The sequence below is a fragment of the Phascolarctos cinereus genome, unplaced genomic scaffold, assembly GCF_003287225.1.
Source record: "Phascolarctos cinereus isolate Bilbo 61053 unplaced genomic scaffold, phaCin_HiC Scaffold_2;HRSCAF=192, whole genome shotgun sequence".
In the NCBI taxonomy this organism is placed as follows: Eukaryota; Metazoa; Chordata; class Mammalia; order Diprotodontia; family Phascolarctidae; genus Phascolarctos; species Phascolarctos cinereus.
The window spans coordinates 62,309,760-62,329,151 of NW_027555625.1; the positions used below are offsets into that span (position 1 = coordinate 62,309,760).

The 19,392-nt window shown below is 47.5% G+C and overlaps 1 protein-coding gene across 1 annotated transcript; it reads right to left on the reverse strand.

Annotated features, from left to right (window-relative positions):
- Positions 1-3,271: 3,271 nt before the first annotated feature.
- Positions 3,272-19,350, reverse strand: HSF4 (heat shock transcription factor 4). Its single transcript, XM_020989382.2, has 13 exons — positions 17,174-19,350; positions 13,869-13,977; positions 13,071-13,198; positions 12,651-12,775; positions 11,653-11,728; positions 11,002-11,066; positions 10,353-10,452; positions 10,000-10,124; positions 9,671-9,898; positions 8,592-8,694; positions 8,256-8,321; positions 7,819-7,894; positions 3,272-7,274 (listed from the first exon to the last, which is right to left on the reverse strand). Exons 1-13 carry the CDS (start codon positions 17,324-17,326, stop codon positions 7,096-7,098), a joined length of 1,533 nt encoding a protein of 510 aa, XP_020845041.1. The 5' UTR covers positions 17,327-19,350; the 3' UTR covers positions 3,272-7,095.
- Between the last annotated feature and the right edge of the window lie 42 nt (positions 19,351-19,392).

Consider the following 19,392-nt stretch of genomic DNA (forward strand, 5'->3'; position numbering starts at 1 on the left):
ATATGGCCCCATGAAAAAGAGTCTCGTTCTTCTGTCCCAACGTTTGCTCTTTCCTTTTATTTCATCTGGCACCTACAACCTTGTGAGTCTGAAAAGGTCAAGAGAAAATGCTAGCTGGGAGTCTTGGCTTCCAGGAATCTGGGAGTCTAGAGAAGCTGGGGAGTCTGGGAGTCAAATCCATGCAGAGTTTTGTAGGCAGGCCAGCACTGAAGCACCAATGAGTGACCTTTGGGGATGCAGCCCAGTGGTAAGTGAGAGGAGGACTCATCCAGAAGAAGCGATGCTGCATTTAGATGAGAATGTGGTAGGATCAACAAGATGTGGAAATTGTGCTAAGTTTGAACCCACTCTCCCCAGAGACTGAGGTGGGATAGGGAAGACTGTGCCCCTGAGGTGCTGGGAGGAAAATATGAACTTTTGTTCCTGCCACATCTTCAAAGTAACATCCCTTTTTAAAAGCTAATTGATGTTAATTGATTAAATGGAACTGGAATGCTAGTCACTGGTGGCTAACAGTAAGGCAAACCACACTGGCATAAGAATGTCATTACCCCTAGAACCCTGAGGGAGCGATATGTTGTCCTTGCTCTGGTAGAGTGAAGCCAAATCATACTCACTACACAATAATAATAAATATATTCTTATTAGAGTATATATGTTTTGGGGATGAGTTGAAGCTTACCCTACTTCTAAAGTAAACTCCAAAGCAATCACAAAGGAAATCGTTGAGAGACTTTTGCAAACACAATATTGTTAATAACCCAATGGCTGCTGAGAGCCAGGATCTTCAGTATTGAGTTAATATATTTGATTGTAAATGGGCAGCTAGGGGGCGCCATAGCGCGTTGAGTGCAGGACTTGGAGTCAAGAAGACTCATCTGTCTAAGTTCAAATCCTGCCTCAGACACTTACTAGCTGTGTGACTCTGGGCAAGTCATTTTACCCTCTTTACCTCAGTTTCCTCACCTGTCAAATGAGCTGGAGAAAGAAACGTCCGACCATTCCAGCATGTTTGCCAAGAAAACCCTAGATGGGGTCATGAAGAGCCGGACAGGGGGCGCAATGAGTAAGCAACGCAATTGTGAACGAGCTTCTTTTCCTAAGGAGCTTGAGGCAAAGGCACTGAGTGACCGCTGGCGGCCTCTTTCCCCTTTCCAAAGAGGATTTGCCATTCCAGAACAAATAAAACCGTTTTGTGGCAGTGCGTCCACTGTACCCAGTATAAACAGCTGTACATTATTTCGTGATTGGAGCCTTTCTGGAAGGAACTGTGAACAGTTCAGTTGGGAATGTGAGATGCACTATTATCTAAACATTGGAATATCCAGCTGCACTCACTGCTAGGCACCATCGACTTTCCATTTCCTACTTCCAGTATATACTTGCACAAATGTATTCCTTAGGAAGGTATTTGATATGTGGACACATCAGTAGTAAAAATGTCTCCAACGATAAATATACAAATTGTGTCCACTGATGACCAGCCCTGGCCACTGTTCTACTGTACCACAAGCAGATTAAAGAGCTGCCTAGAGACGCAAGTATGTTTGAATGCTGGGTTTTGTCTCCATCCATTCATTACCTTACTTTGTGGACCCCAATTCAAGGCAATTCCTCAACCCTATTATATCACTTTATGGCGTCTACAATAGTTCTTACTGTTTGCTGCATTTGCTGTATTAAAGCTAAACATGGAAATTTCATATTTTTGATCAACTAGTATAATGTATCTTGCAACAAATTAGCAGGTACAGAACTGGGACCCTAGAATCAATGCATTTAGATTAGGCTTCAAATAACTGTGTAGGGAGCACAAAAGGGTGGAACTGTGGAAGCACATTAAAAGCCTCTTTTTCTTTCTCTAGAAATTAAGAAATATTTCCCTGGTCTAAAAAAAAAAACTATTGCCAGACTTCCATGGAAATATGGGTGATGGGTTAAGAACAAAAGGCCTTTCATAATGAAATAGATTAAGGGTGGAAACTGAAGTTTGAACAAATGGAACCTCATCTTCTGGCCTTCCATATTCTCTGAAGGGGATAGAGTGGATAGAGCATTGGGTTTGGAATCAGGAAGACTCATATCTTCATGAGTTCAAATCTGGCCTTGGGCACTTCCTTATTGTGTGACCCTGGACAAGTCACTTTGCCCTGGTTGCCTCAGTTCCCTCATCTCTAAAATGAGCTGAAGAAGGAAAAGGAAATCTTTGCCAAGAAAATCCTAAGTAAGGTCACAGTGTAGACTGAACAACATTCTCTGAAGAGGTTAGCCCTAAAACCTATCTCTGAAGCATCTTCTGTTGTTCAGAAGATATTAGATATTGATCTCTAGGAAAAGTCCCTTTGATTCCTCAAAGGGAGAAGTCCAGAGAGGAATGGGATGGTGTCTTCCTTACTCAATTACTCTGGAATGTTAACCTCAAACCACATTTTAACGTATAATGATCTTTTCCTTATTAAAGATTCCTATAAGTGTTAGACAATTGTTTTGGGGACCCTAATGTTGGAGGGCATGAGGGACTATGACAATTAGGGCATCTCTCTTGACAAGCTAGAAATTCTTGGATATTAGATTAATATTAAATTAAATGTTTCTGGTAGACTTGTGCCTAAAACACAGAATACAGTATTATTTTTTCTTTGATAGGACGCAAGAAGATATATGAGGAAGTACAATAGACTTTGGGAGATGTGGAGAGGGAGAAAAGAGAACTACAGGGGGAAGAAAAATATCTACACTTTTCTTTGTCAATGCTGGCCAGCTTCTGGCCTCAGTGAGCTCCTAAGGGAGAAGGGTGGCAATCAGTGTGTCTGGGCTGGAGGGTAACTAGGTAGTGCCTAATAGATAGCTTGCCAGGCCTAGAGTCAGGAAGACTCATCTTCCTGAGTTTGAACTCTGACATCCAGCTTCAGACATTGCTGTGTGACCCTGGGCAAGTCACTTAATCTGTTTGCCTCAGTTTCCTCATCTGTAAAATGAGCAGGAGAAGGAAATGGCAAGCCACTCCAGTATCTTTGCCAAGAAAACTCCAGTGGGGTTGAGAAGAGTTGGACACAACTGAACAAATTTAAAAAAAAACTGGGCTAGAGGCTTTGGAAAGTCTCACCAGGGCAAGGAGATACCATTTTTAAACAGAGCAGGGGAGAACAAGCCCAACTATCCTTTTCCCCCCAAAAAAGCCTCCCACAACTTTTTACACCTTGCACCAAGGTCAGAATACAAAACACCCCCATTGTCCTCTCTTTGAAACAGTACGGCAAAGCAGAAAAAGCACTGGAATGTTTAAGTTCATTTTTTTTAAAGAAAAAATAATTAAACAGCAAGAAATAGCACTAGATTTAAAGTCAGCAGACATTGAGTCTTGTCCTTGGGCAAGCCACTCTCTCTCTGTGTGCCTCAGTTTCACTAACTAAAAAATAAGAATGTTAGACTAATTGATCTCTAAGGGATCTCCTAGCTCAGAAATTCTAAGAGGTAGGAACAATAGCTTAGCATATTGGAAATTGCCTCAAACCTTTCAGGAGACTTCGATTTGAGTCTCAGCTCAGACATTCACTACCTGTGTGACCTTGAGTTTAACCATTATAACCTCCCTACTTTCAATTTCCTCATCTGTAAAATGAAGATGATAATATTTTCATTTTATCTCACAGGATTGTTGGAAAAATTAAATGAGATCATTTAGGTAAAGTGGGCCCTTCAATTGTGGGGGAAGGGGTTTGAAAGCTGAACCAAGTGGCACAGAATGAAGAAGAGAGCTGACGAGGAGACAGAGCCAATATGGTGCAATAGCATGAAGAGATACAGTGAGCTCCTGCCAAAAAACAACCTCCTCCAAACCCACATCCTCCAAACAAAAAAAGGAATCCTACCATTAAAAAAAAAAGTATTATGATGATAGGGACACTCAAGACACATACCCAGAAGGAGAAAGTACTCCAAAACATCCACAGGCAAAGCCTGAAGGAAATACATAGCTTGGGCACAAATTCAACTAGAATTCCTGGAAGAAATGAAGTAAGAGGATTTTTTTAAGTTTAAAAAAAGTTTTAAGAAAAAAAATTGGAAAAGAAATGAGATCCATGGAAGAAAAAAATTAGAACAGGAATCACCAGCTTGGTATAAGAGGTACAAAACCTTGCCCAACCAACAAACTCCATGAAAATCAGAATGGACCTAATAGAAGCTAATGACTTCAAGAAGCAACAAGAAATAGTAAAACAAAGTCAAAAGACTGAAAAAATAGAAGAAAATGTAAGGTGTCTCAAAGCAAAAACCACTCACCTGGAAAACAGATCAAGAAGGGAAAATTTAAGGATCACTGAACTACCTCAAAGTCAATACCTGAAAAAAGTCTACACATCATATTTCAAGAAATCATAAGAGAAAACTTCCCTGACCCCTTAGAACCAGAAAGCAAAATGGAAACAGAAAAAGCAAAACAAAACAAAACAAAACCGTAGTCACCTACTGAAACTCCAAAATAAAAATTCTCAGAAACATTATGGCCAAAATCAAGCATGTCCAGGTCAAAGAAAAAGATACTGCAGCAGCCAGAAAAAAGGAATTCAGGTACAAAGGAGTCATAGTAAGGATCATATATTATTTGACAGTCACCACCACGAAGGAGCAGAGAGCTTGGAACACAAAATACCAGAAGGCAAAGGATATAGGCTTACAACCAAGAATACTTTAAGTAGCAAAACTGAATATAATCCTACAGTGGAAAAAATGAAACTTCAATGAAAAGGAGGACTTCCAAACATTCCTAAAAAAAAAAATACCAGAGTTGCAGAGAAACTGTGAAGTCCCAAAATGCAAATCAGGAGCAACATAAAAAGTTAAACATGATTGAACAATCAGATGCAACTAAACATGGATAAACAGCTTACATTCTAATAATGGAGAGATGATACTCATGTCCCCTCTGAACCGGATCATTAGGGGTTACAAAAGGGTTCTAATTAGATAGAGGAGTGTTTCTGTTATATCTGAGTGATTTTAAAAGAAGAATGGAAAGGGAGGGGGAGAGGAATAAGAAGGGAAAGGAAAGTTAAAAGAAAATCTCACATAATTGGAGTGCACAAGTAGAAATCTCTATAAATAAGGGAGAAGTGGTGGAAGGATTAACACTTGAACTTCATGCTCATCTGAACTGGGCAAAGAAGGGAAGAACACACACACACACACACACACACACACACACACACACACACACACCTGGATTTAGAAGTAACTTTCACTCAACAGGGAAATGGGGGAGGGGGAGGAATGGAGAAGGGAGAGTTAGAGGAAGGGTAGATGAAGGAAGGGTTTAGTCCTAAGCAAAACAAACTGTAAGTATGGATAAAAATATTGATAGATCTTTTTGTGGTAGCAAAGAATTGGAAACTGGTGGGGAGTTATGCCCATCAATTTGGGAATGGCTGAACAAGTCATGGTATATAAATGTGATGGAATATGTTATGCCATAAGAAATAATGAAGGGGAAGATTTCAGAGAAATCTGAGAAGACTTCTATGACCTGATGCAGAGTGAAGTAAGCAGAACCAAGAGGACAATTTGTAGGAAGACTGTAATATTGTACAGTCAAACAATTTTGAAAGACTTAGGAACTTTGATCACCATTATGACAAACCAAGATTCCAGAAGACTTAGGAGAAAACATGCTGATTAGAGAGGTTAAAAGACTCAGAATGTAGAATGAAACATTTTTTTTGACATGGCCAATTTGGTTTTGAAATTTGTTTCGATTGCCCATTTATGTTTGCAACATAGTTTTTGTTTTTCTTTCTCAATTTGGAAGCAAAGGGAGTGGGGGAAGAGAAGCCGGATTTTGGCTGATTGAAAAATATAAAAATTATATTTCAAATATTATATATTATATGATAAAATTATATTTTATATAAAATAGATTTTTAAATACATTTTGTTATGTTTTTAAAGAAGAATTCTGAGTCACTCTGAGTCCCACTTTGATCTAAGGGCTTCCTACTTTCCTTCCATCCTCAAAAATCTCCTTTTTCCAAACCAGAAAATGTGATAATAATTGATAACAGCTAGCACTTCTGCAGCAGTTTTTAAAGTCTGCAAAGAGTATTACAAACATATTTCATTCTCACAACCCTAGAAAGTAGGCGTTATTTTTATTCCCATTTTACAGTTGAGGAAAATGAGGCCGAAAGAGGTTAAATGATTTGCCCAGGGTCACACAGCTAGTCTCAGAACTTCTGACTCCAAGCCTATAAAGATCTTTTGTTGTTGTTTTTGTTATTAATCATAATACTCTCCCAAGTCTCGGTTTCTTTAATCGGTAAAACAGGGATGCTATGACTCACTCTACCTGCCTCCCAAAGTTGTTGTGGGGAAAACACTTTGTAATGGTGTCACAGAACGAGTCGCACAGCATGGGCAAGCATGGATGGGTTGAAATCGCCATCTTTAGTGGGACCTTCCAAATCGATGAGATCACAATCCCTTTTGAGTATCTGAGCCCTAAGGGGCTCAGAGTGAGTGAGGGTGGGGCTGGAGACTCAGAGCCAAACAAATCCAGCCCGGATCCGGAGCCTGGGCGGCGGCTCGGCCACAGGTAGCCCTGGAGGTAGAGGGTGCGAGTGCTGGAAAGAAACTGCAATATTTTTATTTGTAACCCGCACCGAAGTGCAGGGAAGGGCGGGGCATGGGTGGGGCGCTGTGGGGGGGAGGGGGGACCACGTGGGGGATGGGGTGGAGGTGGACCCCAGAGCCAATGAAATCCGGCCCGGGCCCCCGCCCTCTGGCCCCGCCGCACCGGCCGGCGGAGAGGCGGAGCTCTGAGCTTCTGGGAAGGGGCTGTCTCCCGCCAGGGGCGCTCAGCGCACTCTGGGGCGCTACGTATCCAATTCACTGCCTGGCGCACTCACTTACTCGTGCCCGGGGCCTTGAAACTCCTGGGGTGGGGATGCGGGGGGGGGGGTGAGGGTGGGAGAAGGAGGGGGTGAGGGTAGGAGAAGGAGGGGTGGGTGGGCTGGAATCCGAACCAAGCGGCCCAGAACGGGGAGGGGCGCCGAATCCCTCCGGCCCGCTCTGATTGGCCCTGCCCTCTGCTTCCTCCCCTCACGGGTCGGGGCTAGCCCCCGGGCTCAGGTAGGAGGTTCGAGTCCCATTCTGGGCCAGTGTCTGCGAGGGGTCATAAAGGGCTAAGGCACCGGGGACCCCGAGCGCCGGAGCTCCGAAGTTCGAGGGGTCTTCCATCGGGAACGTTTGGGGGGTCCTGGAGGCTGCCGGCTCTTTTCCTGGAAGGACAGAGGAGTGGGAGAGAGGGGTAGACGGTAAAGAATTGGGGCTTTCAGTACCCACCTGGGACAGCAAACTTCCTCTACCGGGGCCTTCCTGGGAGGACCCGCTGTCCCAAGATGCAAACACCCAAGAAGGAAACATTCCTTCTCGCGCTGCGGGTGGCCCCACCCCAGGTCTCCTCCCTTGTTCTCTAACCTCCTGCCCGTGCCCTCCTCTTTCCCCTTTCTTCTCAACCCAGACACTGCCGCTCCCCATTCTTTCTAACAGTCTTCTAACCCTAATCCCCTCTGGGATGTTGGGGGTCAGTCAGGCCCAGATCTCAAACCTCAACGTTCCTGGCCCCACCCCGAGTGCTTTCCTTCACGCCAATATCCCAGGTCTGCCTTCCTCTCCCTCAAATTCCACCCTGATGCTTCCACTGGAAAGTGGAGGGGCTGATTCGGAATAACTCTTCACAACTTGCCCCGAGACTTTCCCCAGCTTCCCCACGCCCACCCTAAACACCCACCGGAACTCGATCTCACGTTACACAATAGCTACCTGAGCCCGGGGGATTCAACCCTTTGGATACTAGCTCAGTCTCACTCTTCTCCATATCCTTGGGGAGTTGCTGCATCTGGATGTGAAAATTCCGAGCACAGAGACAGAAGAGGATGGGGAGGAAAGCACTGAGCTTCCTTTGGAAAACTAGTGGGAAGCTGGAGCTGGGGAACAGGGCGGGGGGACACACCGAAGCTCTATGGCAGAGTTGAGGTTCGACGAAAGAAGGTCAATTTGAGAGTGACCTTGATTTAGGAATTCTGCCCTTGGATGGGCTGGCCTGAGGTGGAGTGCAAGGGGTCTTCTACAGGATCCGAAAGAAGGGGAGGTTTGGGGTGGGGTGGGGAACTGCACTGGCTTGGGCACGGGGCAGAGACCCCACCCTTAGCATTCTCCCAGTGATGCCCTCCCGGGTTCCTTCCACTCCCCCTCCTTACCAGGGACAGCCCCACATCCATATCTAGCAGGCTCCACTCGCTCCCTGGGAGGCCCGGGCTGAACATCTGAGGATTACAGAATTTAAAGCCAGACGAGACTTGTGAGATCAGTTAGACCAAGCCCTTCAATTTTACAGAAGAGGAAACTGAGGCTCAGAGCTGGAAAGCACCTTGGCCCAGAGGTAGTTGATGGTAGAGCTCGAATTCCTATCTATGTATTTTGACGCCAAATGCTGAGCTCTTCCACCCCCACCCCCACCCCCCACGAAGAAAGGGAAGGGAGGACCCAAGAAGGCAGTAGCACCATCCCTGGGCTGGGTCGGTGTGGATACTCACCTCCAGGCCCCCCTCGGGCTCTAAGCAGCCAGGCTGGCCCCGAAGCAACAGCTGTAAACTCTCTAGGCTCAGGTCTGCAACATCTAGGGGCTCCCCCAGCTCCCTGTGGGGACCAAGGACCCTGGCTCAGCCATACTCCCTACCTTCCTCTCCCTCCACAGAACTCCTTTAGGAAAGCTTTTCCGTGGGGGAGGGGGAGGTCCAGGAACAAATCGCACTACCTTACCCCACCCCTCACCCCATTTTGATCAAGTCAAAATGAACATCGGGCAGCTAGGAGAGTCCTGGAGATTGTTCAGAGCTGAGAAGGATCTTGGAAATCTATCTACTCCAGTCCCTTCACTGCAGAAAAGAGATTGAAGCCCAGAGGAGAGAAATGGATTCCCTAAGGTCACACTACAAACACAAACGGGCTTCACTTGACTCCTGGTCTCCTTCCTCTCCCTGCTAGCAGTCAAAAAATGGCAGGCAGCCTCATGGCAGGTGAGCAAGAGGAAGAGCCTCCTCATCCTGCCCTGTGTGCCTGGCTCCTTCTGGGTTCATTAGAATAGCCACCCTTCGCCCTCATCTCCTTCAAGTCCTTCCTTCAAGAGCCAACTCAGAAACTCTGGTGCCACCTCCACCTGCTGCACATAGTAGGCACTTAATTGAGGTTCATTGAATGAAGGAATGCATACATGCACAAACTCTATTTATACTGCCCTTCACCCTACTGAACTAAGGAAGTCCAGAGGCTTATCTGTAGTACTTACAGCAGGGGCTGGGGCTTAAATGTAAATCCCCCTCATGGGAGAGGGTTCAAGCAGAAGGTTCATTCTTAGAATAAGGGCATGAGATCCTCTCCTGATATTAGGAGACGCATCAGAAAGTAGAAAGGTGGAGGAGAGGGGAACAGAGGAAGTCCTTCCTCGCCAACATGTAGCATTTTGGCACGACTGAGTAGGAGACTCTAAGAGGTGGAATATTCTCTTTCTATGTGTTTGTCAAGACCAGAAATTCACAAGCTCATCGTGGACTACTCAATGCTGACCTTGGCTGCAAGCCCCCAAGGGCCTCTGCTGCTCTGAAGCTCCCCTCACCTGTCTGCAGGCCCCCTTGGGCCCCTTCTCTCTGGCTGCTGGATACTTTTGTGCCCCTCGGGGCTGCAGCTCCCCTTGCCTTCCAGGATGGATTGCACCACAGCCACAGGGAGCACGGGTGGCGCTGTCACGTAGAAGTCATAGTCGTTTGGAGCAATGCCTGGACCAGCTGTGCCTTTCCCCCCGGGGCTGGCCGGCTCTTCCTTGAGCAACACTAGGCCCTTCTCCCTGCACCGAAGAAGAGCTTCCACTGCAGCCCAGTGCTCTCCCACCCACCTCGGCAATCCCAGAATCCCCTGTTTCTGGCTTCCTCCCGATTCCCCTCTTACCTCCCAGTGCTGGAGGACGGTGACATGATTCCTTCAGGGGAAGGGGAGGCTTCAGAGACATCAGAGATGATGGGTCCTTTCAGTCCTCTGGGGCTGTTTTGGCAGGAGGATGGCTCTGTGGAAGGCTGTAAACACAGTACCAGGCCCAGCTCCCCTCACTGAGCCCGAGGAAAACAGAAGAAAGGGACCCAGATCTGATGGGGAAACAACCTTGCTGGTGGAGCATCCTGGGCTCCTTGGGGGAGTTCTCAGTTTGATGAGATAGCCCCTGCCCTCCTTTTTTTTCTTCTTGGGATGCAATATTCCCTGCATGAATTATTCAGCAGGGGGTAAGGAATGAGCATGACACTTACTGACTGGATAAAGTAGGAGTCCTGCAAGGGAAGCTTGGCCAGGGGCCTGCTGACTTTGACGCCAGGGTTCGTCCCAGTCCCTTCATCCAGCATCAGGGGCCTTAAGGGGACAGGGGAGGGCTCAGGATCACAATTCACCTCTCCCTCTCAGACCCCATCCTTGCTCTCTTCCAGCTCTCCTCACAGGGGAGGGTATCAGGAAGCTTGGGGTTCAATTGTACCAGGGTACCACTGAACTGAGGAGTCTGCAGACAGTGCCAGATTTCCATGGTACTCTGGGAACCCACAGAGTGGCTCTGATGCCCCCCCCCCGGGACCCAGCCTAACCACTCCACCCTTCCCATTACCCCCTGCCAATAATAGCAGCAGTGCTGAATCAGCCCTCTGACCACCCTGAGCCCTGGTTCTGTCACCATGGCACCCTGATCACATGGCAGGGAGAAGGGGACTAGCCCAGAGGACCATGGGTTGGGGAGACTCTAGATGCTCTGCTCTGTGGCCTGAACTCCTAGGACAGGGGTGTTTGGGAGGGTCCACTACAGCTGGGGGGGAAGGGGAAGGGAGCTAGAACTCAGGGAATGAGCTGAGGGAGGTTGGCTATAGGCAGAGGGATATAGGCCTGTCCCTATCTCTCAAACACCCCACTCACAGTTTTCTCTTGGTGGTCCCACTGCTGGGCCCAGCCTGGAGTGGACCAAAGAGGCACTGGATCAACTGTGCAGGATAAAAAGGTTAATGGGGGGAGGAAGAGAGACATCTTTCACTATCAGAGGAGGGAGGGAAGGACCCAACCTTTTCATGGAGAGCCTGCCTCCAGAACCCTAGAGATGCTGCTCCTGTCTAGAACAGCAAACACTAAAACTAGTTTGGACTGTCCCCCTTCCTTCTAGGAGCCAGGTGTAGCTGCCCCAAGGCTAACAGAAGCCTTTCCTTTCTGTTCCTCTCTCCCAGCTTAGGAAGCAGTGAATTCCCGAGGTCCCAGAAATTGGACCCTAAGATTGCCCCAGAGGTGAAGACTACTACATCCCACCCCAGCAGTGAAGGTGTCCCATCTTCCATTTCTCTGACTCAAGAAACAGGGGTTCTCTGCTGCCAAGGGCTCATCCCTGGGCTTGGTCAGGAGTGAAGGTGGATGACGGAAGGGAGAAGGGGTATGAGAAGTTATGACGCCATCCCAGTTGGCTGTGACCCCCATAGTTCACTTCTCAGCCAGAAGGAGGGCCATGTGAGGGGGTTGGGTGGAGTCCCACATAGGGTGAGTTGATGGGAGAAAGAAGGGTCTGGGAAGAAAGAGCCCTACCTTGTTGATAACTCTGTGTTGTTGATGATGTTGCTGTCGGAGGCTCACTACCTCACGCCACAGGACCTCATTTTGCCTGGAGACAGAAAAACATAAAGGGGGGGGAAAGGTGGAAATGACCTCCCCCTCCCCTACATCTATGCAAACACATACATTCCACTGCCTAGAGAAGGGCACCCACCAGCCCACCCACCAGCCCATCTACATTCCCATTCCCTTAGTTCCCAGGGATTGGGAAGGGGTGCTTTCAGAAGGAGATGCAATGGGGCAGCCTCTGCCAAGTCACCCTGGAGGGAAGGGAAGGGGTTTTCGGTGGTCTCTGAGCCTGGGGTCTGAAGAGATGTGCTGCTGGACAGTGCCCTCGACTTAAAGCCAGAAGAGCCAAGAACCATTGGCCCAGGTCTAGAAACCAGGAGTAGAGGGAGACTAGATTCCCAAACAAGAAAATTCTCTGGGCCACCAAAGAGACACTGAGCCCAGAACTGACCCGGACAAAGGCCAAGGAGCTATAAAATGTGAAGCTTCCAAGTCCTTTCCCCTGACCCTCCTGCCCTTCCTTAGGAAACTGACTCTGTAACCAATTTTCTGGGGTAGGCTAGGGGGAGGGACAGGACCCAAGGAAGTATATAGTAAGTGTTAAGAGCATCAGACCAGGAGTCAAGGAACCTGGGTTCTAGTCCTGGATCTCTAAGGTAGTTTCTCATTCTGACATTCTATAATCTCGAACCCTTGCATCTTTAACGTGTTATGTCCTTGGGACCCTGCCAACTCTGAGACTGCATTCCAATTCAGAGTCCTCTTAGCAAGGAGACCAGGAAAGAGCACCGTTAATTGGGAAAAACTGGGCAAAGGGAGCCCTCTTGAGGCTTCTCAGGGTGGAGGCTTGTGAGAGATTGTTAGGGAGATCTGGGGCTCTAGAAGCCCGATGCCCTCCCGCCAGGATAACAAGGAGAAACCTAATCCCAACAGCCAGACCTGTCAGCCCCCTGCCTGCTCACTGCCTGAGGTCTTGGAGCTGGCCCTCAGCACTGTCCTGCTGGCCTCGAAGCAGCTGAACCTCACAGAGCAGCCGACTCAGGTCCTCCTGACGCAGCCGGCTCTCCTCACTCCTCAGCACTGAGACCTGCAGTGGTGTCCAGAGTAGGGCTGAGCTCTGACCTAGCCAACCCCTCATCTCTGCTGCCCCACTCTCCCCTGTGCTGGGGGGGAGTAGGGAACCCGGTACCCCCCATCACCACCACCACCCAGGGGCTGAGCTGGAGCTGGGGCTGGCCGGGGACTGACCTGGGGCCAGACTGGAACCAATCTGGGGCTGGGGCTGGGTCAGAGACTGTACCGGAGATGGGGTTAGGGTTGGAACTGGGCTGAGGCTGGCCTGGGGATAGGGGCTGGAGCTGGGCTGGGAGAAGCGGGCCCACCTTCCTCTTAATGTGTTCCAGCAAGTGTTCATGTCCTCGGAGGAAACACAGGTGTTGGAACTCCGTGTCATCCCGGTCTGGCTTCACCAAGCCTCCCTGCTCAATGCTCACCACCTTCCTGAAACCATCTGAGAAGTCCCCAGAGGGGAGGTTCATAGGGATGCTGAGCCTGAAGGCCCACAGTTCCTTCTAGAACAATCACTCATTGGAAGAGTGCGTGAAGCACTTTCCTCACAGCAGCCTCTGCAGGTTGGGACTGTAAGCCCTTTTCCTGCCTCTCCATGCAAAGACAGAGCCCCGCCCTTGAAGGCCCCAGAAACCTGGGTTTGGAAATCTGCCTCTACTGTAAGTATGAACAAAGCCACCAAACGTCTCCAAATTCATCTGGAAAATAGGGGTAACTTCCTCACCAGGATGTTGTGAGAATCAAAACAGTACGATAAAGGACTTTGTAAACAAACTTCCAAGAGCTATCTGTCAACTACAAATCTCTCCCCCCCATCCTTGTTCCCATTGTCCCCCATTCCACAGTTAGAGAGCCTCTGCCTAGTGTCATACGAACCCCAGGTGGGACGCAAGCCAGGTCTCCTGACCCAGCATTCAGCAGTCTTCCCCCAGGGCTTCCCTCCCCCATGTTTAATGAAGCAGAGGCCCCCAGGCCTGCAGGGGTAGAGCAGGACTCCAGTTCTCCCAGGTGGGGTGAGGACTCTTCCTTCTCCCACCAGCCAATGGCCTCTCCTCTCCTGTCCTGACCCTTCTCCCTCTTGGGCGACGGTGGTGTTGGCAAGAGACACTTACACATGTTCAGCTGCCTCACAAAACTGGCCATGTTGTTGTGTTTAAAGTATTTAGGCAGAACTTCCTTGGCAAAGCGGCCCTGATCACGTACATGGAAGCTGGTTCCATTCTGCAAAATACCCCCCCAAAACACAGACATACATGGAGAGAGAGATTCCCCACAAAAAACCAAAACCAAAAACATATACACAGACACCGAGACACAAATAGAACAATAATAAGCATTTATTATACATCTATTGTATGCTTATGCTAGGCACTGAGAGCTCCAAGACAGAATGGAACAGTCTGTCTTCATAGACTGCCCTATCTATTTTGGTGAAACACTGATAAAGAAATTATATATATATATATATATATATATATATATATATAAAGAAATTATATATATATATATATGTATGTATGTACACACATATTTATATATATATATATGCACATATGTATGTATGTGAACTCATTTCCGAATAAAGGGAGAACATTAAAAACTGGGGAGTCAGGGGAATCTGGAAAGGCCTTGTATAGAAGCTGATTTGTGCAGGGAGATAGAGGTTCCAACAGGCAGAGATGAGAAAAAGGAGCATGGGAATAGCCTGGGCAAAGTCTTAGAAATGGGAAAGAATTATAACAGCTTACATTAATGTAGCATTTTAAGTCTTATAAAATGTTTTGTGTCTATCATCTCTTTGAGCCTTGTGATAACCCTGCTTTTCATCACCTGCAATTTATAGATGAGATCACTGAGGCTTAGAGTGGGTATGTGACTTGCCCCAGACCACACAGCTAATAGTGTTTGAGGTGGGATTCAAAATGAAGTCTTCTAGGACTCTTCATCTGGTCATCCATGTACTCTATCAGGATGTCCCTATGAAATGGCACGTTCAGGGAACAGAGATTCATAATTATAGCTGACATTGGTAGATATGATTTCATACCTATATATTTATATGTGTGTCTATGTTCACACATGTACATATATACACATATATAATCTAACTGAATGATCTTCACACCACTTAGAGATAGGTAGGCAGAGTAAATCTTTACCCTGTTTTCTGATGAGGAAACTGAGGCTGCAGTGTAAATCTTTGGCACCTGTGAATTTTGTTATAAGGGACTGGGGAGGCGAGGGAGAGGGATATAGGGGGATATTTAGTCTATGTCAAGACCAATGATGGATGTCCTTAAAATTGTATTTTCTGTTAAAAAAAAAAGAGGTAGCTGTGGTATGGAGGAAGGAGCCCAGGGTTTGGAGTTCAAATCCCCACTTCGCCATTTAGTCCTGAATCAAGAGTTAGGTGCCATTGGACAGCCATGATTTTGGGGAGTTCATATGCCCCTCTGGGTCTGTTTCCTTCTCTGTAAAATGAGCAAGTTAGATGAAATCAGTAGTTCTTAACCTAGCATCTGTGAACTTGGTTTTTTAAAACTATATTTTGCTAACTGCATTTCACTGTAATGAGTTTCTTTTGTAATCTTCTGTATTTTATTTTATGCATTTAGATACATTCTGAGGAGGGGTCCCTAAGCTGCTACCAAAGGGTCCAGGGCACCAACAAGGTGAGGAACCCCTGGACTAGATGACCTCTGACTTCCCTGCTATCCAGAGATCTCATGACTTTCCCAAGTTCAAACAGCCAATGAAAAGCAGATAAAGCACGATCCCCAGAGCCAACCTGGGGCTTCTGAGTCTGCCTGCACTACATTGCCTTTCAGGAAGGTAAGAATTAGTAGATGGCCAAGTACAAGATTTGATTAAGTTGCTGGGAAATTTGGAGAGGAAGGGAATCATCACTTAGATTGTTCCTGCTATGTGCCAGGCACCGAAGCACATTTTACAAATATTATCTCATTTGATCTTCACAACAACCCTGGGAGGTAGGTGCTATTCTTATCCCCAGTTTACATATTAGGAAACTGAGGCAGGCAGAGAGAAGTTAAGGGAATTGCCTATGGTCCTGCATCTAATAAGCATCTGAGGCTAAATCTGAACTTAGGTCTTCCAGACTCCAAGCCCAGTGCTGTATCCACTTTGCCATCTAGCATTCACAGACATAGACTCAAACCTCCATGAATTTAGACACACAACTATGAATATGTTATAATAATAATAATAATAATAACAATAACAACTAACATTTATATACCACTTACTATGTGCCAGGCACTGTGCTGCCTTACAATGATGATCTCATCTGATCCTCACAACAATCCTGGGAGGTAGGTGCTATTATTATCATCCTCATTTTAACAGATGAGGAAACTGAGGCAAAGAGGTAAAGTGACTTGCACAGGGTCATACAGCTAGTAAGTGTCTGAGTCAGGATTTGAACTCAGGTCTTTTTGATTCCAAGCCCATGCTTTAGGCAAGAGCACTGGATCAGGAGTCAAAAGAGTGGGATCTGCCACTAATTAGCTAAATTACCTTGGGAAGCCATTTCCCTTTTCAGGGCCTCAGTTTTCTCATCTGTTAAATGGCGATCTCTAAGGACCCTTCCAGCTCTGACATATACAATTGTACACAGAGGAGCCTCACCCAGCTGTCCCCATGTCTACCCTAACCCTCCCCTCATAAAAGGGGTTCCCTCCTTCCTTTTCAGGAACATCCCTGACCGGGGGCTTTGATTCTAAAGGACATGGACATGCAGGCAGAAAACAACCTGAATTTGAGTCTCAGCTGAGAATTTGATGTCTCTATGACCTTTCTTATTCTGGGCCTCAGTTTCTTCATTTGTAAAATGACAGAGTTGGATTAATGATCTTTAAAGTCCCTTCCAGTTTGAAATCCCACAGATCTGATCTTTAAGTATTTTCCCCATTTCTGCTACTCCCTCTCATTGCCTCTACCCCTAAGCTGAAAAAAAAAGTGGCCTGAGGACAGCTGGAATCTGACCCAACCATCCTGGGGCCCCAAGCCTTGTCATAGGGATGTGGAGGGAAGGCCATCACTGATGGAGGAGGGGGGAGGGGGTCAGAACTGGGAGAAGGGCTTTGATGGGGTGATTTTTCCGGGGTTGTCTACAGTTTCCTTCTCATATGTAAAATGTAGGGGTGGTATTAGATATCTAGTTTGGGGTCTTGTCCAGCACTAAAACTGTCAAAATCTTTTGACAGTAGGATGCTCTCACTTGTGGGGTGCCAGGGAGGGTCATTAAGGACAGACTGGAAGTCAATTCAATAAATATTAGTTGAATCGAATTGACAGAGGGATGGGGGGGAGCCCGAGGTCACAGTGACAGTGGCATGCCGAGAGGGTGATACACACCCTGGGACACATTCCCGGAGGGGCGGGGTGTCACACTCACGGGACTCCAGCAGATGAGATGGTTCGTCTCGGGGTCCCCCACCAGCGTCCACAGTTTGGTAAGGAAGGCAGGCACAGGGCTGGGGTAGCCGTCCATGGCCACGGCGGGGCCCCCAGCGGCCTCCTCTACGCTTTGGGGGACAGTCCTCTGCATCAGCACCCAGCGCTCTTCCCAGCTCAGCACTTCGGGGCGGCGTGGCTCAGCCCGGCCCCGCCCCGGGGACAATGGTCTGGGGACAGCAAAGTGCTGCGCACCGCGAGCGGCCTCCCAGAGCCCCCGTCCCCGCCCCTGCCCCGAGACCGGATCAGGCGGGGGGCCACGTGCTCCCTGCCCCGGCAGTCCCGAGAGGGTGGCGGGGCGCACTCAGCGCCCGGCACGGCCTGGGGACTGACAGACGTGCAGGACACGGGGTCAGAGGCTCCAGGCTGGAGGGTGGGCAGAGAGAAGGGGGTGGAGGTGGGGGAAGGACAGTAAGGAGTGTGCCAGCGTGAGTGAGTGTGCAAGGAAGGGAAATAGTGAGGACCAAAGCTGAGAATGTGGGTAGCGAAAATTGCACACTGAACCCGGGAGCCAAGGATCTTGATTTCTAGTTGGAGTTCTGCCATTTATTGGCCACATGACCTCGGGCAAGTCCCATAAGCTCTCCGTGCCTCAGTTTCCTCCTCAGTAAAATGGGATAATTCATGTCCTTGACCCCTTTGGCAATCAGAATCAGGTTTTTAAATAAGTAAAATTAAATACATAGAATTAGAAAGGAAATCAATTATCTTGAAATAATTACAAAAATATTTTTTAAAAAATATGCAAGTTCAAGAACCAAAGGCTAAGAACTCTTGGTCTAGACCAATTACTTTATTTTACAGAAGAGGAAACTGAGGCAGTGAAGTCACTTGCCCAAAGGACACACAGCTAAAAAGTGTCAGAGCCCCAAAGTCTCTTGTTTTTCTGACACCAAGTGTATATTTGCAATTTTAAAGGATGATAGCAGGAGATGGGTTTGTAAACAGTAGGACTACCAGGGACCTGAGACATCCTCTCGTCTGAACCCCTCATTGGAGAAACTGTGGGCCATATCAGTGGCAAGGATGAATAAATAGTGTAGGACCCACAGCTCTGGGCGTGAGATGAATGGAGACCAGTAAAAAGAATGAAGGCTGAGCAGAAAAAAAGATGCAGTGGGGCAAGTGTTGTACCCTTCCCTTCAAAATTAGGGCTAAAAAAATTGGGGGAGGGGTGGGCAGCAGACTGACCCATACATACTTCAATACCCAGGCTTCTCAGGGTGTGGACCCTCAACTCTGCTGTTTAAGAGAAGACCTCTCTCCTTCCCCCATACAATTCAGGGGTTCTTGGGATGACTGATCTATGGCACTCTCTCCCCCTGGGGAAAGTGCCAACAGTGCAAGTTCTTCCTGGGGGGAGCCAGTCTCAACCCTTCCCTTACCCCTCTCCCACAACAGACCTTATCCAAAGGCCTGCCCACCTTTCCTTCTCTTGGACACCAAGGAAGATCCTGCTCCCCCTCAGGTTTGGGAAGGACCCCTACCCACATGCTCTTTCCATCTGTGCCCTCTGCCCACTTTTTTAAAAAAATAAAGCACTCCCCCATTGAGAGCCCTCCACCAAATCACAGAGATTTTCCTGACCTTAACTTTCCCATAATTAACTTGATTTACAATACATTTTCTTCCAAACAGTCCTCTGAAGTAGGTAGGATAAGTATTTTACTGAGTGGAGGAAACTGAGTATCAAAGAGATGGAGTGACTTACCCAACAGGGCTGTACCCAAGTCTCCTCTTGCTTAAAGTCCAGTGTTTTTTTCTACTACTGTGTGGTGCCTCATGCAACCCAGCCTCCAGCAGCTGGGACCAGCAGAAAGCAAAACACTTTGGAAGACCTTAATGATGCCCTCCCTTTGACCACGTTAAAGCAGAGAGTACTCCCATCAATATTTCCATAGCCCCTGATCTGGATCACTCTCAATCAGAGTCAATTAAAGACTACAGAGAAAGTTTGTAAATTCCCATGTGTGAGACTGCCCATCAGGGTTAGAGTCCTTCATGTATGATCTCATTAAAATACCTATGGGCCATGGAAAGTAGAATTTTCTGACTCATTGCACAGGCATCCCCCCTTCCTCCTTCCCTGCACCCCGGGTATCTGCCTATATGTCCTCCCCCTGGTCTCAGTTTTGTTCTCTTACCCCTCTGAAAATCGAA